Raw genomic sequence first — 24,980 nt, 5'->3', positions numbered from 1 at the left:
TATAATAAAAAAAGAATTAAAAACACTAACAATTCAGATCTTTTATTTGTTTCAAATCAATTTTTTGCATTTGGTAGGTTTATTTGTTCAACGAAATAGTCTATACCTTGAGTGATAGAGACATCTAATGACGCTTTAATGGATTCCGCTGTTAACTGTATGCTTTCATAAGTATTTTTTAAATCCTCCACTTGAGAGCGGTGAACACTTATGTTTTCGTGATCTTCTGCTCCATCGAGTAGCTTCTTAAATTTCTCCAATTCCGTGATGTTAATTAATCCGGTAGCAGTATTAGAATTTAATTTGCTTTTTATGTTCTCTACAGCCTTTTCAGTCTCTTCCAACGGTAGTTCTATCTCGGTATCACGTTGTAGAATTTCATGCAAAGCAGAAAGTTTTAAAAGAGAGGCAAACTTTGCATACAAAATGTTATAATTCAGCATATTTTCCTCCAGGTTTTTGTTAGCCAACTCAACCTGACGCTTAATGTTGGCCTCATTATCTTTAACACGTTTATGTGCTTCCAAATACATCAGCCATTTTATATCATCAAGATTATGCTGTTGACTTGATGTATTGCTACTATTGTGCGGGCTGGAATTGGAATCGATAGTTTGATTAGCGCTTGATTTGCCTTTCTTATTAAATGGTTTAGATTTAGCTGACATTCTTTTTTCTTTTTTTGGAATTTTTTCAGAAGGAAATCGTAATCTAAACGTCTGAGATCCCCAAATCACTTTAAATAATCCGCGGTATTTTTTATTAGTTATGATATTTTATATTATTTAAAACAGCAAAGCATCTGTTCAAAATGCTTCATAAAAACAGGGATGTGCGATAAACAAATTTTATTTTTCGATATTGTTAAATGAAATAATTATATGTATTTTATAAAAGACTACAAGTAAAGTTAGTAAAGTAAAAAAATATTTACATATATTTTATAAAAGACGTATAAAGTATAAAGTCTCATACTTTTCTTTCAAAGGCCAATAAATAATATTATCTTCGAAGTCTAAAATTATTTTTTTTAACCACCTATTAAGAAAATCAATTAATATACTTTTAAAACAATTTTTATAAATTTTTTATTCAGTACAGCCATTGTGAAGTAAATGATTTTCTACTAAGTCCCACTTCCAACGCATCTAATAACGTTATATACTAAAAAAATTTTATATTTGAAGCAAAATTTTAGTAGAAACTTTTTCGATTATTGGTTCTGCAGAGAGGGCTTAGCACAAAAAAGACTATTTGTAGGCTTATGACTTAAACTATAATAAAAAAAGAATGTAAGCAATCTTCTACGTTTTCTCATTTTGCTAATCATATCCTTATTGATGACGTTAACATTAATTGGTATTTTCTACATGGGTTTCATTTTCAGTAGTCAAATAGTAGACGCTTTCAATAAGTTTAAAGGAAGTTAATATGTGTATTACTTGTGATGACTTGGAAAGGCACTTAAATATATTGCTTGTCACGACTTGGAAAGGCACTATAATATAATCACTCATTGATTTTTCAAATCAGAGAAAGGTGATAAAGTGTTGATGAGTACTACCCCATTGTCATCTCCAAATCCAGCAATAACTGACTGATTTGAAAAGCGTTCTTAGTAAATAAGCTGGAATTTAACAGTTAAGTACATTTAAAGTTATTTTAGATTGCGTAAAATTTGTGAACGCTGATCGATTACACCTTTTATTAAGCAAAAAAAAAGCACAATTTGTCGTATATATAAGAAGTTTTCAAAGCAACTTGGTTTTAATATGTTTGCAAGTTGTCTACCTGATTTTATATAAAAACCTTCAAGAAATTATGAATTGCATATACATATACATTAAATAAGTTTAGCAACATTTTTAATTAAATCAATAAGCAATTCTTGGTCCACTAAGGATATGAGGCTAAAAAGTGGGCGCGATCAGACACGATAACATTGCAGAATAAATTAAAATAACCTACGAAAGCGCCGACAATATTTTTATTTCCCCATTTATATAATTTAATTCAGTGAATATATTGCTGAAAAATATTCATTAAAACCACGTGTATGTTCTGCGTAAAAATTATCCCGTTCGGCTCACTAGTACGTTCACCCATATTTCCCATTTATTGTAACGTATCACATTTTTCGAATGAACATGAAAATGATCTTAGTGGACATCTGTGTCAAAGTTTTTTGAAATTATGGAATCGAAATTTATACATGAACATACGAAAAAATTGTCGGTATTTTGCTGAAATTGTTTTATCTTCGTCTAGCTGGTAGACGTGCTGTAAGGGAAGCACGGCCGTTTTCTAATCTCGTATTACTAATTAATGAAGAAATCTTTATGCTAAGTTCCAGCTGCCTATTCTCATTTTTGCGATAATGACGATTCACAAAATTTACCCATCAAATTAAGGAAGTTCCTGTAAACCCAGCGTTAAAGTTTAGTAAAAAAGCTATGTAAAAATGTGTTAGTTTGGGGAAAAAGAAATCCATTATTTTTTCGGTAGATGGCTGCACTGATAGATTTCTCGTAAAGTATCGATCAAACAATTTCAGGCTTATGCTCGTTGGAAAGGTGACATTTCGCAGTAAAAAAAATTCTTTTGCTGTTTTTTGTTTGGTGCATTCAGTTGTGAGTTACAGCGTGTTAAAAATGGAAGTGAACATAGAGAAAATTCGGCACATTTTACAGTTTTCCTTTGACAAAGGCGAAAATGCAAGCCAGGCGGCTAAAATTGTGAATGGTGTTTATGGTTCCGATACTGTAACAGCCAATTATGTGCAATTTTGGTTTCGTAGATTCCGTTCAGGAATTTTTGATGTTAATGATGCACCGCGCACAGGTAGGCCGGTCGTCGAAAATGTCGATAAAATCGGAGAAATGATCGAAGTTGACCGGCATGTTAGCAGTCGTAACATCGCCCAGGAGCTAAAAATCGACCATAAAACAGTTTTAAACCATTTACACAAAGCTGAATTCAAAAAGAAGCTCGATGTTTGGGTGCCACACCAATTAACAGAAAAAAAACATGATGGATCGAATTTCCATCTGCGAAGCCTTGGTCAAGCGGAATGAGGTAGACCCATTTCTTAAACGGATGGTGACTGGAGATGAGAAATGGATCACATACGATAACCCTGTGCGAAAATGATCGTGGTCAAAGAGCGGTGAAGCACCTCAAACGGTGGTCAAACCAGGACTAACGGCCAGGAAGGTTTTGCTATGCATTTGGTGGGACTGGAAGGAGATTATTTATTATGAGTTGCTTCCATATGGCCAAACGCTAAATTCTGATCTCTACTGTGAACTGAACCGTTTGAAGATAGCGATTGACCAGAAACGGCCAGAATTGGCCAACAGGAGAGGTGTCGTGTTCCACCAGGACAACGCTAGGCCACACACATCTACAGTGACTCGCCAGAAACTTCGGGAGCTTGGTTGGGAAGTTTTAATGCATCCGCCATACAGTCCGGACTTGGCACCAAGCGATTATCATCTTTTTCTTGCATTGCAAAATTTCTTTAATGATAAAAAATTGAAATCTAGGGAGGATTGTGAAAATCGACTACTAGAGTTTTTTGCAAATAGAGACCAGGACTTCTATGAGAGAGGCATTTTGAAGTTACCTTTAAAATGGCAACAAATCATACAACCAAACGGTGCATATTTGACCCAAATCGGACAATCCGAAGCAAGTTAAATAAAGTCCTGAAGTTCATATAAAAATAATGGATTTCTTTTTCCCCAAACTAATATATATATATATCTTATAAATTACGTTATATATAAAGTTACTGCATGCATGTATATATTAAGCTTCTTACTTACATATACAACGACTGTGAATAGGATTCGTGAAAAGTTTTCACGAAATTTTAAATTAAAACTAAATATTGAAGTACACTATGTATTATTCATATTTTATTGCCTTATTATTCGAATATCATTTTGTAAAATTTTATTATTAAATCGAGTTTGAATCTAATAATAATAGCGAAAATAAGTACATTTTATAAATCTGTTACAAATGGAATAATGATATTATTATAGCGACTGAAGATGGTAAGTATAAACCAATGCATCTAAAAACGTAAAATAGAAAAAGTTAAATAAATTAAAATAAAATTATAATTTTGATCATTTTCCGAAACTTAATAAAATTCGTTTGTTTTTTTTCTCATATATAAAAGTATGTTTATAATATGCAATATAAGTACATATGTAAATTTTCGAGTTTTTTGTTTATCTTAAAAAAAAGTAATTATAAATTATGTTACGACAATGAGACGCAATTAATTCGATTTAGGTCAAAAATATCGAAATTCCCCCTTCTTTCCCATTTGTTTGCTACGTATCCATTCCGTATTATCGTTTGACGTTGGCCGTCCTGATGGCGGCGGTGTTTCGACATTTTCCTATAAATGATTACATGTTAACCAAATGCGAAATACAAGTTGCAATGGAATACGTTTTTTAACTCACCAGCCTATGGGTATTATTGCCTGTTTTTAGCGATGTATAATTCGAGTTTGTTTGATGGCGGTTATAAAAAGGTTCAACGCGATTTGCATCGTTGTCGCCATAATTGAAAGGTGTAACTATTGTATGAGGCACATGAGCAATCTGTCCATGAATGTTACGAGCCTTCCACCATTTTCGTGAATCATCAAGTATCTTGTTCATACAATAAAAAATAACGGTAAATATAATGTTAGAAGGACTGAAATTAAAGCAACTAGTTTTTAAAAATACTAAGATGCTACAATTGTGTTGAATTGAAATGATAATCGTCACCCCCGGCTTATGCGGAATTAAAAAAATGCTTTTGGAAAAAAACTAATAAAAAAATCATATTACCCTTAGAATGTAAAAATTGTAAAAAAAAAAATTGTTAATTTAGGATTTTTATCTATTTATTTATTTTATTAAAATAATATTCCAAAATGTTGATGGAAAAAGCTATGGGGAATTATTGCTAATTATTCATTATTTAAAAAAGAAAAAGCTTTAATATCAGAGGAACAGGGGCGCGTGCTTGTTTGTTATCTTCTGGTATCCGCCTGAGTGGTCGAGTAGGCAAGGGTCTCGACTAGGAACTCAATGGTCGTTGGTTCAAATCGCAAATGCGGTAGAATTTTTAATATAAAGCCGAAAGTTTTCGATGCTAGTGCTTTAAGACTTTAGTCTTAGAATTTATTCTCTGGCTAAATTTATAATAATAATAATAATAATATCTTCTGATAGTTTGACTATTGCAGGCAACCTTGTCAACGAATTAGGCTTCTCATCAAATTTGATCTCTCAGCTCTAATCGAAATCGAGTTAAACAAACTTATAACTATCTCGCTTAATTTCTGTCACGGTGAACTTTCTAATAGTAGATGACAGACGGATGTGACGGACAAATTGGAAATCGCGATCTAACAGTAATTAGATTTAAATTATAACGAAAACAACCTATCTCTATATACTCAGTCCTTCGTTAATGGCTGTAAAAATTTAAGACAAATTTAACCTTTATTGAAAGTTTTCCACTTTTGACAGACAGGAAACACCATCGCATTTTAAAGTGTAATATTTTTACAACATAACATGTCTCCGTTATATATTTACGCTGCTTTGAAATTACTTTAAAGTTATTACTTCTATATACGAACTTTTGCCCGTCGAACTAACTGTCTTTTAAAAGCCCTGCAGCGAATGCGATATAAAACCGGATCAGATCGGAAGTATATCGATAGGCTTTTGTAACTCACCTCTAAATATTCACCATGGACAACGCTTAATTCTTTGTCATTGTTAGCTGTTCTTGGGTATGTTACCAAAACGATTTTCGAGCCGTTAGCTTGCAGCTCATCCAGCCACTGTTCCACTTTTTGATCATCGCCAGTTGTTGAACTATTCATTATTTCCGTAGTTGTTGCTTGAGTTTGTTTTGTGGAAGTGGCGAGACGTTGTTGTTGATTACGTGTGTACAAATTCTGCATACCAGCAGTAATAAGTTGGACTTGATTATTCGGACCAATTTGGTTTTGATGGTTAACATTACGCTGATGTTGATGTTCAATTAGACCACTTGGCCGTTCTATAGATTCGATATTGAGTTCACTACGCGCCAAATAATCGCCTGTATTAACTCCAGGACTACGACGTATATTTTCAGCAGGATGGCTAGAAATGTATTTATCGCTGCCCCCATCATAATCGTCATATCCACCAGCATCGTGTATTAGAGATGTTGAGTTATTAGAATCCGGCACAACAGTTGTGGACTCACGACCACTGTCTGCACTACGTGCATTACCCACTCCGATTGGCAGCGTTGGTGGAGTGGTAGGTTCATGCTCATCAACAATTAAATAGTCAGGTGACCAACCGTCAAGAAAGACCGGATGATAGGATCCTACATCTTCTTTCCATTGATCACGTGGAACCGTCCAGGCATCGCCCAAAGACCTCCACAATTCAGTTTCCTTGCTTGTGACGCAGTTAATTAATAAATTTACTGCTTCTCGTGTTAAAAGAGGATTAGTTACTCTCGTCGGTAGCTGCGACTCATAATAAGTATCATTGGCTGCTTCCACAATCAAAACTAATGGCGTAAACAAGAAATGGACCAATTCGGGGGCATTGGGGTCATGTATATGAGATTTTAGTTTAGCCAACAGATTAAAAGATAATTTAAATTTCGCAAAAATATCGATGAATTCCTTTTCATGAGGGGGTCGCGTGCGCAAAGTTAATAGACCTTCACCCGGATCCTTTTTCTTCGACTTACGATTACGACGTCTGCGCTCTAATTCTCGGGATGCTGCAGCTGCGTGTTGTAAGCGAGCTATAAACTTTTCAATATCATCGAAACAATGGTTCAGAACATTAACATCCCGCTCATATTTGTCACTTGAAACTGAACTTGTTTCATCATTCAAGCTAATGCCCACACCAGCATGATCCGAGTCCGTGTCGCCACCGACTCCGCCAGCTAGATCACTATCGATAGCCGCAGCATTACGTCCACCGTACGCGTGCTCTTTTTCCAAAGTTTGTGAATAGTGATGTCCACGTGTGTTATGATCTGAGGATCGAGAGTGCATAGGCTTGTTGACACCAGCAGCATCGGCATAGTTGTTATTATTCGTCTGCTTGTAACCTTGATGGGCATTATGCGAAATCGATTCTGTTTGTGGCATAACGAAATTACCGCGCTGTAAGTTTTTTAAATCCTCCACCAGATGCACGGCTGATACACTTTGGGACTACAAGAACACATGAAATGAAAATAAAAATTCGGGCAGCAACAATAACGAGATATTGTACAATTACCTGGAATATATGCATTTCGGAGCGTGCTCCATTTCCTCCAGAAACGATAAATACTAAGATATTATTGTATAGTTCCATAGCATCAGTAGATGTGAAAGCGGTTGGCTCTTGTATAAGTGAAGCCGGAAATTTCTCGATAATATTCTATAATCATGTGCATATGTGAAATACATCTTTAGGTTTATATTTACAAAACAAGCTTACTCCCGTCTCGTAGTCCATAATTAGAACCCAGCGATGATCGAGACAAAGTTGCATTTTCTGCGACCATATTCCTGTTGTTTTCTCCAACTGCAGTAGACGTCGCATCCCATCAGCCGGGTAAACAATGCCGGAATCTTTGTTAACAGTAAAAGTGGCCAAGTGCTCCAACAGATAAGTCGGCTTGTTATGAATTATTATTTCACTGTTATCGTTGCGGTCGTCACCACCGCCGCTTCTGGATTCTCGCTCATCACCAGAATATTCGCCGTGCAAGGGCGGACCGCTGCCCCCACTTCTTTGCGTACCGGAATCCACCCCAATACTGCTGGCACCTCCATTTAAATGATGATGATACGACATGCTTAGAAATAAAAATTCAATATTCTCCATATATTATATAAAAACATTTCGCTTAGTTCAAAATTTTTCTAACAAAACAACAGTGACGATGTTTATCTCAATTCTGATTTAGGCGCGCTATGCAGAAATTTGAACTTAGAATTAAATAAATGTTCTTGATCAACCTAAAATGTTGAGTTGTTTTTAGCATTTCTCCCTATCCTGCTTGAAAAAATTTTTATGTTTTGCACATTTTATTATCTATTAATAAATAAAATAAAATATATACAAATAAAATAAAAAAAAGAATAAAATGTTAGGCTTTGAATAGTCCAAAGAAAAGAGAAAGTATGTCGTTACATAACCTTAATGCAACAAAGTTTTGAAGAGATCCAAGAAAAAAGAGAAACCTCTCATTTCCTTGCTAACTATGGGCGGTTCCATGGGCCAATTTAAGGGATTATCAAATTGCGACTACTAACGATAACTAAAAATTTTGCAATTTCTTGAGATCAAATTGAGAACAAGACTCAATTTTAACGCTGTTCGCATTGCTGAAGAACATACATATTTATATGAAACATCATCGATTAAATATTTACATGGTTTACAAACATTTCACGAAATTAATGCTTTAGTTCAGGTACATATAAGAATTAAGTTAAAGGATAAAAATCCACGCATCTCTCTATCTCTGAACGTGCAACGTCTAAATTACAGTTAAATTTAGATTTTATAGGCAACTGAGCAATGACATTAAAAATATCCGCTTTAAAGCATAAAAACCCGCTTATGTTAATCTAGTTTTGAGCGCAACGGTTTTTCTTCCGATCCCTGACTGCGACCTCAAGACCTCAGCTACAGAAGAATAATTAATAAACAACTTCTTCTTCATATTATATTGTCAGATTACATCCATTCTGAGTGTGTGCAATTAAAGTAAAACTTTTCCTAAACTACTTTTGTTTTTATAGATTGATGAACATAATCTTTTTTATCTTTTATTATACCGATCACCGTAAGTTTATATACATATAGGGTATACTGATTTTGTTTTTTTAAATAATGTACATAACATCCAAAAAGGAAGTTTCAGAGACGCAATAAACTATATGTATTCCTGATCACCGTTAAATTCTGAATTGATCTATCTATTTCTGCCCGTCTGTATATTTGTGTGCTGTTTGTTTTTGGCAATCTCCTGGTCGCAAAAAAAAGAGTATATATCCACTTTAAATTTGGTAAACACATTAGAAGCGTTTGCCCGCAGTTTGGTATTGAAAATAGGCGAAATTGTTCGAAGCAGAAGCCCGGACTCGAGTATAAACTGAACGCAACTCTTTTTTTCTTAAAAAAAATTTGTGTGTTTTTGCTCGTTACTTAGAAGTGATAAAAGTTAGAAGGCTGCAATTTTCCACATTCACTTGACGAAACACTCTACTCTTTGCATGTAAAAATGTACAAAATCGGCCATGCACACACAAAGTTACAATTGATTAAATTTTATTTTTTTCACGTTTTTGAGGTTTTATGCTTATTTATCATAAGGCAAACAAAGCAGAATGTTTAAAATTATTTCGTTCACTTCTTAAATGAAGATATATTATCTGCGTAAACATGAGTTAATTCAAGAAGGAATATGGTAGACACCGCGATGACATTTTTCTTAATGATACCAGCGATATAAATATCAAATAAAGGAACTTGGAGAGTGGAATGCGAAAAGCATAGTGGTGGGTGTGCGAGATTCGGCCACCGCCGTATATAACTTTCTTACTTGTTTTTTTTTTTTTTTAAGAAACTCAACCAACCCTTATCTAGCTTGAAAATCAGTGAATCGATTCAATGAATTGTATTCTTTTCCGTATGGCTTTTAGCTTATACGTAATTACGATCATCTGTACGAATCCGTCTTTATTGTATGATGTGCAATGTCGTATAAAAATTTTATTTAGAAATGTCAAACTTCTGTCGATCTTACCTTACAATCCAAATATCTTACGATTTATTTAGCCACAATTGATTTTTTTTTGGCTTTTTAAAAAAATTTTCCCATTTTACCATCTAGTAATGATAATCAGAAAACATCTGTCCCAAAACGAATACAATGCTTATTTATTTATGAAAATTTTATTGGCTTTACCTGCCCAACCTTAATATGAATCAACTAAATAATGCAGGCACTAATACACTGTCTTACTTAACCCACACGAACATCTTCATTTTTCTATTAATGTTGTTAGAATTTATAATTCTAGTCTGAAGATAGCGTAACGAAAGCAAACTCACAGAGCAGTAGCAGTAAGCGAATGTTTTGCGTTATCAATATTTTGACTAAAATAGATCTGCATAGGAAGAGCACCAGAAAGGACGATTTTTTTGTTCTTTTGCCGTACTATCTGTTTTTTATTTTAATTTATAGAAATAGATGTATTTCGCGGTGATTTATCTCCACAACCATTTCAACACAATTTTATGCTAAGAATTCCAAATGACTTTTCTAAACTCGGCCTGAAATTCCATTGTAATTACGTTATTATATATGTATACGATGTGTTGCATACGTGTTTTAAAAGACAGCATTAACTAGTGTTCTTTTCCGTGTTTATTATTATAGTCCTTTCTTGTCTGTATGTTTAAATGTTTCAACATTTTATTTACCTTAATCCGTTATGATTATTTTATTACAACAAATATTATAATAATAACAGTAATGAATTCGTAACTCGCAACGTTGCTTTTCACTATTTTCGCTGCAAAATATATGTTAAAACTGGAAACAATACCAACAACAACATATATAACAAGTTATTTTTAAAAAATTCCAATATAAAACAACAACAACAACAACAAAACTAAAAAAAAAAAAGAAGAATTAAAACCAACACGTCTACACTATACTAACACTAGTTAGTTAGTAAAAACACTAAAAGCACAACAACAATCAAAATATCAGTTAAAACATCACTGTTGCCAACTCTCACCATTTTTCTAAAAAAGCTATTTAAATAAACTTTTTAACAAGCAATTGTCAAAAGTTTACTGAAAGAAAATAATTTTTGTATTTTCTTCATCTTTTGATTTTTTGATTACTGTACCCATGTTTAAACATTTTTCTATAGCATTCAATTAGATTAGTTGTTGAAGCTTTGAGAAATTTACCAATAGATAAAAAAGAATTATATAATTATATCCAGTTCGGCTACTCTTATATTGTGAGACGAGCTAATCCATTGTACTCAAGTTGGCTGGTCTATTTGAAATTTATTATTGATGGATTAGTTAATGAGAAGCAGGTTAGCAGACCTAAATGAATAGTCTGTTGAGACCCCCTAATCTTTTCTATTGACTGATGTTCGTTCAGGGAAGTCCATTCTGCTGGTGCAAACTAGTTTCTTTTTTTTATTGTAATTGTGTTTTTTTTTTTGTTTTGTAAACAAAAGCATAATAAAAAGTTACACCCAATCATGAAACAGCTTGCCATTAAAATCTATAGTTCATAATTAAGTGATGGGGCAGCAAAAAAAAAACTTCAAGACTAAGTTTTCTTTTCGGGTTAAAATTTTGAGTTTATAGTCATGATATTCGTTTCTTGATATACTAAAAGGATTGTTTTACATGTAATTATTTAAGACGAAAAGTCGCTAGATCCAGCGGTAAAAAGGTTACGTTGACGTTTTGCGAATAAATGAATGTTTGCGGATACATATCGCTGTAAATACAAATGTATTATATACACATGCAGGCATGATAACTATACACACACAAGCAAAAATTCACTTTAAATAGAGGGTATATAGAATAAATGATACGGAATAATTAGTTTGGCGGTTGATTGTGTTAAAGAATTTTTTTGCTTGTAAGTATGTAAAAGAAACTAAACACTACCAGGGTTATTCTAAAATATACTGCAATAAAAACGTATTTTTAATACACACATTTTAAGAAAGCGCTTGTCGGGATTTCACATTTATTTCGAATAAAGAGGGAAGATATTTGTTTTCAATACATTATACCTTTTCTTTTTGGAATGCACAAAAACCTTCGCTAATGGACTTCATAAACAAAAATAGCTGCGAAAACGGCTTTGCGACATTCCTGTACCTAAATTTTAATCTCAATAATCGAATGAGGATGTTAATTCGAAACCGGAAAAGTGTTTTGGGGTCGTCTAGCAAATTTTTATGTGGATAATGTGATTTTCGGCAGATAAGAATGTATGATGTAAGCATAATATATAAATAATGATTTTTGAGTTGCCTGCCTTAAAAATATATGACATTTTAAACGCATCAGATAAATTTTGTCGATTTTATTTATTGGGTAATAGTTGCTATCGAACACTTTAAGTGTTGGTAACTCTATAACCCCATACGATATCTACCCATCACTAAAATTTATTACTTTTTCGGCTCTCGTCGTGTGCGAATTTTCAAAAAGTAGTGAAAATAAAGAAAAGAAAAATAAGTTTTCTTCCTGTTTTTAATTTACGAAGTTTAGAAAAATTTAACCTAATAGCTAATTTGAAATTATGACTGAAGAATTTTTAATTTATTATTTAGTCGCTTTAAAATCTAGAAATTTACTTTCTTAGGAAATGAAAGTAAGGAAATGATAACAAACGATATTGTTACTTGCAAATGTTATGTATAATCTAAAAATGACCATTAAATCAAAATAAGCCATATCAACAGAGCTGCATAATTTAGTAGTGTTTGTTATTATTATTGCTATTATTATGAGTGCTTTACGATATTTTATGCAAAAGATTGTATTTAAACAAAAAATTAATAATATCGTGTGTGTTTAATGTTTCTTCAAGTAGCTCGAAATACGCAGGTGTTATTCACATAGCCGCAAATACCGTGCTGCTAATGTATAGACAATTGTTTATTTCAGCTGACATTGTTATTATTAGAGATAACAACATGAAAAGATGTCCAAACATTTTGTTCAAAATTGGAAGTAGTAAATTCTCAAGGACTTTTGTCAATTTTGATACCAATAACAGCAGTAGCGTTGTCAATTACCAGCGACTTTGTCTGGCCTTTCGTTTTTATTATTTATATTGATAAAAATTCTTCTAAACTGCTACATTACGAAGCTTTGCAATACAAAAGCGTCAAGGTTTGTGTATTTTTAAACGAATATGCGCTTTGCCATACATATGTGAGCATGTATTTACGAAAAAAAAGACAAACTGTATCTACCAACGTAACTTTTTTTTATTCATGGTTTAATTCATATTTAAGAAATAGAAGTTTGATATTCGCCAAAAGTATGTTAGATTTCACTGTTTCCAATTTTGAACAGAATGTTGGGACGTCTTGTCATTTAGTTATCTCTGGTTATAATCATATCGTATATCGGAATAGTATACATTACATGAGCCGACGCAGCAGACCAGGAATTTATTCAGTATCAAAATATTTTTAACCCTTATAAAGTATTCAATAGTAAAATTAGCCAAAAAGAAATAATTAAAATAAAGAAGTAACGCCAAGTTCGTGTATAGAACGTAAATTAAAAATTTTGTAAAGTTCGAGTTTACGATTAACAAAAGAAAACACCGTATTTATTATCGTTAACTTGATAAACTAGTCAGCAGCGGGTTATAAAAAAAAAAGAAGGAAAACATTTCGCTGTGACGTCGTTTGTGTATTTTTGGAGTATTCATTTGTAATACTCTCTTGAAATAATAGCAAGCAAATAAGAAGAAGCGACAAAATTTTAAGGCTTCATTTATTTAGTGAGGGTGTTGCCGCTATTGTCGGGTACAGACTTTAAGAACAACTATATATATATTTTATGCGTTACCGTCATCGTTGATGACTTTTGATATATATATATATGTATATATAAATACATATGTATATATTCATGCATACATATATTTTCTGCCGTTAAAAACTTTTCTCAACCCTCTGAAGATAGTATTTTGTGGAAAGTAGAGCGAGTAGTGCTCGAGTAGTGTTGCGTTTTAGTAAGATTAAAAATATATCTACCACTACTCGTAACGCAGATACCTGTTGTTGGTCTGTTAGGCGTTTCCTACAAAATTTCTTTTGAAAAGATTGGACACTTCTAAATAGTTTAACTTTACGTGTTTGGCGTTAAAAATTTTAAGTAAATAGTGGCAATGGCTGAAGCGGCAAGTGCACCAACAGCAGGTGGTTCTCAACAAAATAATAGCAATAATGCAACGAATGTGGTAACAACTCCTGTTGCCGCAGCTACTACTACAAATCCCAATGCAGAAGTAATACGCGGTCAAGTATTCGAGGTTGGTCCACGATATCGCAATTTAGCTTATATCGGTGAAGGAGCTTATGGGATGGTCGTGTGAGTATAAAATATTAAAATAAATGTATATGCGTGGCTGTGTCTGTAAACGTGCACTATCTTATTGTATTGTATTGTATTATTATATTATTGTATATGTACTTGTACATATGTATTTGAGTTTAGAATGTGTTTCTTGGTAAAGGTTGAGCATGAGTAACAATATTTGTTAACTTATCACATATCTGAATGTTTTGTGTGCTTAACGGCTCCGCATTTATTGCGTTTACATTTTGAGTCATATTATTTATCTCGGACTTTTCTTGGCAAATTAAAACTTGTTTCATCCTAAAGCGAAAGTAACTTTTTTTTACCCACAACAAGGGCCATAAAAACCGAAAGTACGGGGTATATAGTTCATATATAAGGTATCAAATGTTATAGAAGTGAGAAATAATTTCATATAGTATAGAAAATAATTCGTGGTAGTTGCGTCGAACAGTAATAGAAGTGAGAAATAATTTCATAATGGTAGAAGCGTAAGCTTTTCTTTCAGATTATAAATCGCATTTCGAATTATGCGTAGAAAGGTAAAGGCCATTTAAAAATAGCGAAAAAGCGATTAAAAGAACTTGCAATTAAAAATTATATATTATTTATTCACTCTTTTTCTGAGATATCTCCGTAGAGTTAATACAATTTGGAGGTTAGCGACAAATTCTTTACCTTAATCTTTAGCGCAATTTTTGCGAGGTTTTGAAAATATCCATGTTACTTTAGTTGAAAGCTTTTACTGCGTATAAATTTTTTTAATATTTGGCAATCAGTAAAAACCAATCTGGTGAGGTCTGTCCATATAACGCCTTTGTGACGCGAAAATTAAGTTAATTCCTTGCCTAGGTTTCTTCTCATCAATTTTCCTATCTAACGTTGCTTTAGGCAGCTCTTATCACTTTGTCGGTTCAGAACTGATGCTGTAACTTATTGTTTCGAATTTTAAGCACCTGAAATGTAACAAATCGTTTTTAATTTCACAGTCGTCGTCAATATTAGCTTATCGTCACCTTTCACGGCACAAAAATGCTTTGAATCCTCAAGTGAAAAGCACCAATTCTTCGTATTTTAATTTAATTTTTTATAACAACTGATTTGTATATGCAAGAAAATATTTCAAATACACCCTGCATCTATACAATCTACATAGAATTCTAAGGGAAAAAACAGCAATTGCTCGTCACTAGTAGAAAACTTGCACGAAAGGACCCGCGGTTGTTTGGCGTCGTAAGGAAAGTTATTATACTGCATCTCTCACTTAAAGCTCCATCATAAAATTTAAATAAAGTCGGCATACTCTTTCAATTCAAATTCGCATCAGCACTTTTGCCCAATACTTAAAAAATTTTAGTTATCGCATTCAAATCCTGAAGCGAAAAAGAGAAAACATTGAGAAGTGTAACATAGTCTACAACCGACGTGAATTTGTGAATATAATCACAAACGATCTTTATATTGGTGTCTTAAATGGAACCAAGAAATATTTTTTATGACTTTAATATTGAAAATCCATTTCCAATTCAATAGGTCGTTAGGAGAGATATTTCGTTTTCTTGGCCAAAACACAAGTCACTTTCTCTATAATATGTAAATACTTTATCAACAATAGGAAAATTCAACAGCATTAAACTGTCAGTTTTTTCACGAGCAGTCATAAGGCGGTTGGCCGCAGCTCCTATCGGCCATTCAGAACGTGATGCAAAAGCGCTGAAAAGGAGATTTGCAAATTTCTCATTGCCTTCGTACGCATGTAAACGATGTTTTCTTTTTTTTGTTTGAATTTCACTTTTATCTTTTCGCCGAATAATACTGAACGAAAACTTTCCGCAGAATCAAACAAAATTTCCCCCTTACAAGCATACAGCGGTACCAGCTGTCAAATATAAGAAGACACTGCACCTTAAATGTGAACTTTGCTGTAAAAGAGTATAATTAAATCCAATGTTGCGAAAAAACGAAATGACTTTCCGAACAACCGAATCAAATAAATTGTTGGCAGTTAATTCGTCCAAAAATAGAAACAAAAGGAAATTGATTTTTATTTTTTTATTTTTTTTTTATTTTTATTACATATTTAATTTAAAATCTAGCAAAAGCAGCAAAGGTTATTGTCCCCCCGCCCCATTGGTAACAATATAACAACACACGTATCATGGTCAAATAAATAAGAAAAAAAAAAAAAGAAAAGCATGCAAGCTTTAAAGATTCATTAAAATAATTTAAGTAACAATCTTATATAATTTCTAAACGGTAAATCCACTTTATGATGACTTTTCAATGGTTGTGATCCTATTGGATTCGTTCAGAAAAGGTATCGCTAAACAAAAGTGTAAACATGACAAGACAATTTGAAGAAAGGCGTTTTAGGCGAATTAGGTGTTTAACTTATGAACAGCACAAGCTACCATATACGGTTTTGTTGCAAATAAATCAACCGGCGCTAATAATTAGACAAACTTGAATGTCGTAGGTTCAACTTGTTTGGATGATACTCTTGACTAAAATGCATTAATTTTTTAAAATTAGACAATTGTGATGCTTCCCTCCCCTTCCGTCTATTAGCGATGATAATCAGGGAGAACGCATACAGAAAATATTGCGTAAATCGGCACGGTCGGTGCTGCCACCCGATTTTCTCTATACATTGTATACAACATTTCTTTATCACAGCTGCTGTGGTCTTAGATTCTTGAATCTTGACTTGCTCAATGCCATTTTCAACCGAGATCTTACTAAATACTTTCTCATTGAAAAACCATATCGCAGAAAGGCATACTGCCTTTTAGCAAAATCAGCAATAATCTATAAGTCATTTAGTACTCGTGCCGAGTTTAAAGTATGTCCATCTGGAAGCTCCAAGCGATCAGATGGTCCTCATTATATTGAATCATTATCAAAGAACTAGTTGTTCCCTATAAATATTCCTGTTGCTAAATATAACATCAAATCGATATTTGGCTTTTTCATATTTATCTCTTAAATCAAGTTGTTTTTTTTTTTAATTATTTTTTAGCTCTGCTTTGGATACGCTGACAAGTACAAAAGTGGCGATTAAGAAGATTTCACCGTTCGAACATCAAACATATTGTCAGCGTACGCTGCGCGAAATCAAGATTTTAACACGTTTTAGGCATGAAAATGTAAATATGATATATAAATAACGCTAAATATGAATTCTATATAATAAGTTCTAACATACAGATTATTGATATAAGGGATATTTTGCGTGTGGATAGCATAGAGCAAATGCGTGATGTATATATTGTGCAGTGTTTAATGGAGACTGATCTATATAAATTACTTAAAACACAGGTGAGTCCGGTCCGTTAATACGATATGATAATGTAATAAATATTTTTAAATTTTTTTTTATTTTTTATTTTTTTTTATATATATATTATAGAGGCTAAGCAATGATCACATATGCTATTTTCTATATCAAATCTTGCGTGGTCTAAAATATATACACTCAGCGAATGTTTTGCATAGAGATTTGAAACCCAGTAATCTATTGTTGAATACGTCATGTGATTTAAAGGTAACAAACAACAAATCGTCTTAGGCGGTTTTAATTAATTACTTTTGTTATTACTCGTAATAGATTTGCGATTTTGGTTTAGCTCGGGTAGCCGATCCCGAACATGATCATACTGGTTTTTTAACCGAATATGTAGCAACGCGTTGGTATCGGGCGCCAGAGATTATGTTAAACTCCAAAGGTTACACCAAATCAATAGACATCTGGTCCGTAGGTTGCATTTTAGCCGAAATGCTCAGTAATAGGCCAATATTCCCCGGCAAACATTATCTAGATCAATTGAATCACATTTTAAGTGTATTGGGATCGCCTTCGAAAGAAGATCTAGAATGTATTATCAACGAAAAAGTAAATGCTGGCAATTAAAAAGTTTTTTTTTTTTTTTTTTTTTTAAATCTATTAACATGAGATCGTTATATCTTTATTTTAAAGGCTCGTAATTATCTGGAGTCATTACCTTTTAAACCCAAAGTGCCGTGGTCGCGATTGTTTCCCAACGCTGATCCTTTGGCGCTCGATTTACTCGATAAAATGCTAACTTTTAACCCGCATAACAGAATACTGGTTGAAGCAGCTTTAGCGCATCCTTATTTGAAACAGTATTACGAACCAGAAGATGAGGTAATGCTTATTTTAACAAGTGAAGCGACACATAACATTGCATCTATAAAAATATTAAAAACTTTTAGCCTGTAGCTGAAGTACCATTTCGTATCGGTATGGAACTAGATGATCTTCCACGGGAAACATTAAAAGCGCTCATATTTGAAGAGACATTAAAATTTAAGGAACGACAAGCTGATCAGGCCGTGTAAAGTTGCCAAATATCCAATATTTCAAGCCATGCAAGACATTAAGTAATAAAGCATAAATCTTTCGGATTTTAAAGATGATTATTGCAAACTTAAAAGGCGACATTATGACTATTACGCTTTATTGTCATTGTTTCGTCACAATCGTCGATCCAATCATTAAGTAAAAAAAAAAAAAAAAAAATCATAGTAATACCACTGCGCATTTGCACCTTATCGATACGGCTATTGAGTGCTACACACGAATCTTTATGATCTTCTCTTCTCCTTTGTACATCTTCTTACATCAATTGCACTTTTCAAGGTGTAGTATTTCGTGCTCCCTTATTTTCATTATTATAATTAACTACCAATGACTTTTGCAAAGTATTTTCATAAAAGTAGTCTTATTATTTTTAAAATACTTTTTTAAAACATTTTTATTTGCATTTTAGGTATTTTATAATTACGTTAGACATAACGACTTTTTTATATACACACGTCGCATATTTTTCTGACATTGATGATTATGTTTAACACTTTTGCACAGCAACTATACGGTATAGAGTTGAGATTTGGTGCAACCATTCTTACTTCTTTCACTCAAGTTTGTATTAAAAATAGATGAAAATTGCTTTTTTTTAATTTTAATCGCGTTAAATTAATTCTAAATTTAATTGTTTTAAGAATTCTTTTGGGTAAAGACATTTTCTCGATGAATATATTTGTGAATTAATCTAAAACATACGTATTTGAAGTGTAAAGTTTGAATCAAATTATACAAATTGTATAAAAATTATTAAAAACTCATTTTACAAGGTAAAAAAAAAATTTATTAACTCAGACTTACCGTCATGTTTGTCATCATTTAAGCCAGGCGTATATCATGTTAGTCGTCCTCCCCATCTTCTTAAAGTTGAATAATAACTGCGGGATATATGTGACTTTTGCGTTTCATATCTGGCCCCCCAAATCAGCCTTCTCTCTGGCGAACTTCACTTAATGATACCTATTAAGCTCCCGAAGAAGCTGTAGCATCTAAAATTTCATTCTCCGTTACCTTGAGTCATTATTTCGATCGAAAGAATGGAAAATCTATGGAACTTTATTTCATTTTGAATGATTCTTGAAACGCTCTTATTAGACAGTCGCGATTCTCGACGATTTCACATATCGTATCACTCGTACCATTGCGAGAGTAAATTTTCCATTTAAAAAAAAACATTTTGATGCGTTATCTCTTAATGATACTATATCGGAATATCTTAAAACCATGTACTTTATTGTGTCAGTTTGGTGTTTATAAATTTCCGAGAATTATATTTTTGGTTCTTCGAGACTTTAAAAGAAAGGCAAAATTCTCTTCGCATTTTTAAGAGCTCCAACATAATTGTATTCCGGAAAAAATTAAACATCATGGCGTAAGCTAGCGAGTATACTAGATTCCTGAAATTTTGCAATTCATTCTTAGCAAGATCAGTTAAAAGTTAAATAAAAGTAAAGTGTTATCTCGATTTCACTTTTCAAAATTGATTATAAAGATTCATAGGTTTTTATTGTTGATTTTCCGACTATGTTGCAAATTTTTATTTACACACATATTACACCATAGTCGCTCATTTTTCTAATCGTCCTTTCTGAAATGATTTGTATTCTGGAACTTTCTTACGGTGTAGAACTATGTTACATCTTTTAAAAATATAAAATTATATATATAGAAGCATATAGATTTTTTTTCGTTGAATTGAAGAAAACTGTGAGAGACATTTGATTCTACATATTGGCCGCCGTTCTGGCATTTTCTGAATATCGGGCTAAAAAAAACAATTTAGTTTTGAAGAATAAAGCTTCATCGACACATTTTCCCACTTGTTAAAAAGTTTTGAAACGACATAGCAAGCAAGAATCCACTTCGACGAGTTTTATTATAAGGAGTCATACGTCATCATACTGCAAAATCACGATGTCATACTTTCGGCAAATCGATATCGTATTTCAGTGCAATTCAGTGCATCGGTTGTGTCAATTAAATTAATGTTGAAGTCTATGCATATATCCCAATAAAGCCAAAGTTTATCTTATCTTATAGTAACTTTCCTCCATTCTATCAATTTCTTCGGCAGCCTTCGTTCATTTTCGCGAAAAATAGAACTGACGATAACTTTGCAAAATCATTCTAATAGCAATAATAATTTCAAAACTTTATTAAATTTTTTATTTTTTATTTTTTTTTGTAACTCCTGAACTTGCAACAATCCCGACAATAGAAAGGCTATCTATCTATGCTATTTGCTTTTGTTGTACTTCAAAAGGTATAAATAATACAAAATTAGTCGAGACGTAGAAAATGTAGGTGAACGAAAAGAACATTACGTAGTAAAGCAAAGCTTTTAACCAGTTAATTATGCCTATCCCACTTTAGCGATATACTCGCGATATATATATTTATCAAACAGAAAGTATGTGTAATACGAAATTAGGTTGTAATGAAATGGCAAAAATATTTTCTAAAATACATCACTATGGCAATTACACAATCACAATAACATAAAATTTTATAAGAAAATCCGATAAAAACGCATGGACCGACCATTACGTATACATGTACATTTAACTGGTTAAAGTGGAGCTCACTAGGATAATCTAGATTAGGTTAAATTGGCTAATTTTTGCCAACTCTAGTAAAAATTAGATACTCAGGAAATCTGAAAAAAAATATATAATTATAGTTTAAAAATTTATGAAAGACCGTTGAGGACATAATATTTGATAATAAAAGAATAGGAAAGAAAATGAACTATAACCTCTATCCTACCTAGCCGTATCCTATAAACTGAAAGAATTATCTTAATTCTCCGATATTGTTTTGAGATGATTATTGAAAATTATACTGTTAAGCATTCACGCATACAGCCAACTGACCGGCGCTAATAATAAATAAACCAGCATGGTGGCTTCTTTAGTCATCTTTGACAAACGAAATAATTGAAACGATGTTTAACAAAAAGGAAATCTGAGAAAAAAAAAAATACTAATTTTATTTATAATTAATATACACAAAAGGCATTTCTTTTACTTATATTCATAATATTTATATATCTATGTAATGTATGTATTATTATTATTATTATTATTATTATTATTATATGTTTACGTCATATGTATGTATATTTACCTTAAATTTCTGCTAAAAGTTATATAAAACATAATATTACCTTAATCCCAAAAGGCTTAATGAAAAACAAGCTTTTCGACAAATGATTGTAAATAATAATTAGTAAAAGCTTTTGGCATCTTTTTTATTTTTTAATTCGTAACATTACTTTGTCACATCATACATAAAATTAGCTTAAGCAATTTAATGTAGAAACGAATTCAAATTTTACTTGAAAATCAATTTTTCTCCCGCTATTACAATTTATTCGGTTTTTCAAGCACGGAAGGAAATTTAAGGAAAACGGTGTGTGTATTATGCCTCTTTGGAATTAAAAGTAAATCAATCTATATATATATATATATATGTTCTGATTTAAAATGTAAATGTCGAGAATGATTATATTTATGCAAATATTTACAATTGTTGTTAAATTTTTTCATTATTATCAACGTATATAACTTCAGCAAAGAAAATAAAATAAATTTAAAAAAAAGCAAAAACAAAAGGAGAATAACAATAAGCATAATAATAAAACTTTAATTTCAATAAATTTTAAATTTAAATAAAATTATCAGAAAAGTACTTTTTCGTCTATGTTATATAGACTTTCTTTTCGTTAGAATGCGTGTAGAGTTAAACCATTTCTGATAACATGAAAGCCTTAATCGTCGGATAAAATAATTTGAGCGTCTATATGTTCTTTAGAGTAAAATAAAAATTAAAGAATGGCATTTGTCATCCTTTGAGCATAGAAATAATATAATTGGCAAGCGTTTATCCATTATTATTATTATAATTTTTTTTTTTTTTTTTGTGTGTAGATGTAGAGTGGATCATGTCAATGAGAAATGTGGCTTAAATGTGCAGATAATATATTATGATGATTATTTGCAATAGATATATATATATGTATGTAAAATTAAGAAAAAATTAAGGCTATTGCATATTCAGGCCGATATATCAAGTGTATTAGTAGATTGTGAAGGTGTATATAGCGACGTAAGAACAAAATTGGAAAGTTTCGCTGAAACAAGATTATTTTAGAGATAAATTTGACTGAAAGAAGCGATGACTGAAAGTAAAAAGTTACCATAAGTTAAAAGGACAAATTCGCTTTTCCAATAAAGCAAGTTAGTTCCCCAAAATAAGCACAATTTTTTTAATTTGAAGAGATCGATGAGACCGTCATATAAACCGAAAACGCTGAAAGTATATCTAATACTATCAAACTTTTGCTAGTATTTTCGATAGTTTCCATTAGTATAGCACGAATCTTTTTTAAATATACTGTAACATAAATCTGCCCTTTTTTGATGCTGCATTTCTTATTACACTTCTTTCGAAATTAAGTTGGCGCCACATTTTTAGGTTAACGTAGGTTTTATTTACAATTCATAGCAGATCGATTCACGCATTATTTACTGGAACTTATATTTACAATGATTCTTCCGATTTTGTTCGTTTGAATATTACGGTTTAACTCTCTTGACTCGATTGAGTTTATCTCTCGCAAAAGTTCTGTTGATACATCCAAGCAACCAATACCTAACTTTTGTTAAAATATGCTTGTAAATGATGTTAATCTTTTCGCCAGTCACCAGCTGGACAAGGCAGGTAAACCGTTATGGATTATTGTAATAATATCTTTATCATAAGTTAAAAAATATGCTAAGAAGAAAAATACATTTATATAACGCGTCGATTAAATTGACTAGCTGGTCAATTTGTTGTTTGCATCTCTTGCGATAGTTCATATTGACGATATGCAACAATGACGACAATATATAGGAGAAGAAAAACACGAAAAATTGCAAATCAATTTATTAAATTTGAAATATACATCAATACATTCTAGTTTCGGAAAAAAGGAGAAAAATCCCGTAAAAAAGAGCAAAATTTAAATATATTTTCAATTCTTTTTTTTACCCGCCTGAGTGGCCATTTATTTATCATAATCTTTCACTTTCATAAAATTGAAAAGCTATTTACCTAAATTTGTATTTCATACTTATTTACTTGATCTATTTTTTGTATTATATAATATGGATTTTATACTTAATCCGCCTGAGTCACCGAGTAAGCAAGTGTTTCGACTTTCAACTCAATGTCATGCCAGTGCATGCATAATACCTATGGAGAGAGGTGAGTTAAAATGTATAACTAGTACACATATATTCGTACAATGTTTGCTGACTAGCCCTTCAGAGACTTTAAATGATCGTAATCCTATTTTCTTAGTCATAGATTCTCAATGTCATACATGCTTGAAAGTGTGAAGATTTTTATCTAATTGAATATGTCAAAGGTTAATATCGAACATTTAAAATTTCTTGTATTTTACAAGTTAGCTTAGAATTAAACCGTCATAATTTTTAAACAACGCCCTCGCTAAATTCCCTGTTGAAAGGCAAAGCACAGAGTCGCTTATAATATATATAAATGGTTAAAAGCCCAACTTAACAACTTAAATGTTAACGCCAATCAGAAGGTTCAAGTCTGTAGAATAACGGACCAACATTAGGATTAACATTAGCTAACGGACCAACTCTGTAAAATAACATTATCTAACGGACCAACTCTGTAAAATAACATTATCTAACGGACCAAATTAACAAAAGCCGTCGGCAAGTTTTCAAAGTATAATTTATTTTTTATCTCAAGTAGGGTAGAGTTTTTTTTGATGCTACCGCTTTAAGAGAAAAGAATTTATTCTCTGGCTAAATTTATAATAATAATAGTAATACAAAAATACAAGTTAGCCTAAAAGTAGACCGCCATAATTTTTATTATCAAATTAAACAAAGCATACCTGAATAATCTGTTAAAGAGGCAAAGCAGTAGTGAAATAATATGTTATATTGCAAGCTATTGAAGTAAAACAATTATCATCCAAAAAAAGAAAAAAAAAAATTCTGCGTCGCTTATTAAAAAATTGCAAGATATTCAAAGAAAACCTTTTTTTTTGTTTGAAGACATACGAAGTGATTTTTGTAATTTTCCAAAAAAATATTTTCGTATAATGTTGATAAATTATTTTTTACAAAAATTTCTCATAAAGAAAAGTTTAACATCTCTGGCTTTGTTAAAGACGTGGAAGAAGTAACCACTTTCTATTATTATGGTTACTTGCTTTACATATAGATCATCCAGTTACTTGTGAACAAACGCTTTGTTTGCAAACCTAGTTCAGCGTTTCCTTGCATTTCTGCATTGCGCCGCTGCGTTACCTAACAACAATTTCCTACTAGGTAAAAAGTGTCTTTTCACCTTTCGCTTCAATGTATATTTCGAAC

At 32.0% G+C, this 24,980-nt stretch overlaps 3 protein-coding genes across 8 annotated transcripts; 1 reads left to right on the top strand and 2 right to left on the bottom strand.

Annotated features, from left to right (window-relative positions):
- Positions 1 to 56: 56 nt before the first annotated feature.
- On the bottom strand, positions 57 to 726 carry LOC119632889 (augmin complex subunit dgt4). Its single transcript, XM_038026044.1, has one exon. The coding sequence runs from the start codon at positions 666 to 668 to the stop codon at positions 57 to 59; it is 612 nt and encodes a 203-aa protein (XP_037881972.1). The 5' UTR covers positions 669 to 726.
- A 3,393-nt stretch (positions 727 to 4,119) lies between these two features.
- On the bottom strand, positions 4,120 to 10,695 carry LOC119633045 (epidermal growth factor receptor kinase substrate 8-like protein 2). Of its 3 annotated transcripts, none has more exons than XM_038026240.1 (6): positions 10,155 to 10,295; positions 7,527 to 7,887; positions 7,323 to 7,466; positions 5,756 to 7,255; positions 4,482 to 4,673; positions 4,120 to 4,414 (listed from the first exon to the last, which is right to left on the bottom strand). In XM_038026240.1, exons 1-6 carry the CDS (start codon positions 10,214 to 10,216, stop codon positions 4,307 to 4,309), a joined length of 2,367 nt encoding a protein of 788 aa, XP_037882168.1. In that variant the 5' UTR covers positions 10,217 to 10,295; the 3' UTR covers positions 4,120 to 4,306. The 3 variants fall into 3 exon arrangements, with proteins under 3 accessions (XP_037882168.1, XP_037882169.1, XP_037882171.1); XM_038026241.1 differs by lacking the exon at positions 10,155 to 10,295 and adding an exon at positions 10,527 to 10,695 and having other exon boundaries at positions 4,122 to 4,414; XM_038026243.1 differs by lacking the exon at positions 10,155 to 10,295 and adding an exon at positions 9,847 to 10,050 and having other exon boundaries at positions 4,122 to 4,414.
- Positions 10,696 to 12,303: 1,608 nt separating this feature from the next.
- LOC119633046 (mitogen-activated protein kinase ERK-A) lies at positions 12,304 to 18,735 on the top strand. Of its 4 annotated transcripts, none has more exons than XM_038026247.1 (8): positions 12,304 to 12,468; positions 13,939 to 14,207; positions 17,215 to 17,341; positions 17,403 to 17,513; positions 17,605 to 17,739; positions 17,803 to 18,087; positions 18,172 to 18,360; positions 18,429 to 18,735. In XM_038026247.1, the coding sequence occupies exons 2-8, from the start codon at positions 14,005 to 14,007 to the stop codon at positions 18,552 to 18,554; spliced, it is 1,176 nt and encodes a 391-aa protein (XP_037882175.1). In that variant the 5' UTR covers positions 12,304 to 12,468; positions 13,939 to 14,004; the 3' UTR covers positions 18,555 to 18,735. The 4 variants fall into 4 exon arrangements, with proteins under 4 accessions (XP_037882175.1, XP_037882174.1, XP_037882172.1 ...); XM_038026246.1 differs by having other exon boundaries at positions 13,888 to 14,207; XM_038026244.1 differs by having other exon boundaries at positions 13,796 to 14,207.
- The last annotated feature ends 6,245 nt before the right edge of the window (positions 18,736 to 24,980 follow it).

Source organism: Glossina fuscipes, unplaced genomic scaffold (assembly GCF_014805625.2).
Source record: "Glossina fuscipes isolate IAEA_lab_2018 unplaced genomic scaffold, Yale_Gfus_2 2, whole genome shotgun sequence".
NCBI lineage: Eukaryota > Metazoa > Arthropoda > Insecta > Diptera > Glossinidae > Glossina > Glossina fuscipes.
Note: the sequence above shows the minus strand (reverse complement) of the source record. Positions and strands in the feature narration are given on the sequence as shown.

Bases quoted from the DNA above. Each gene is read 5' to 3' on its own strand.
- LOC119633046 (XM_038026247.1), top strand. From the start codon at position 14,005: ATGGCTGAAGCGGCAAGTGCACCAACAGCAGGTGGTTCTCAACAAAAT. The intron at 14,208-17,214 runs GTGAGTATAAAA...ATTATTTTTTAG, and splicing joins GGAGCTTATGGGATGGTCGT to CTCTGCTTTGGATACGCTGA. The intron at 17,342-17,402 runs GTAAATATGATA...TCTAACATACAG, and splicing joins CACGTTTTAGGCATGAAAAT to ATTATTGATATAAGGGATAT.
- LOC119632889 (XM_038026044.1), bottom strand. From the start codon at position 668: ATGTCAGCTAAATCTAAACCATTTAATAAGAAAGGCAAATCAAGCGCT.
- LOC119633045 (XM_038026240.1), bottom strand. From the start codon at position 10,216: ATGCAGATCTATTTTAGTCAAAATATTGATAACGCAAAACATTCGCTT. The intron at 7,256-7,322 runs GTAATTGTACAA...GTGTTCTTGTAG, and splicing joins CCGAAATGCATATATTCCAG to TCCCAAAGTGTATCAGCCGT. The intron at 4,415-4,481 runs GTGAGTTAAAAA...AATCATTTATAG, and splicing joins GCAATAATACCCATAGGCTG to GAAAATGTCGAAACACCGCC.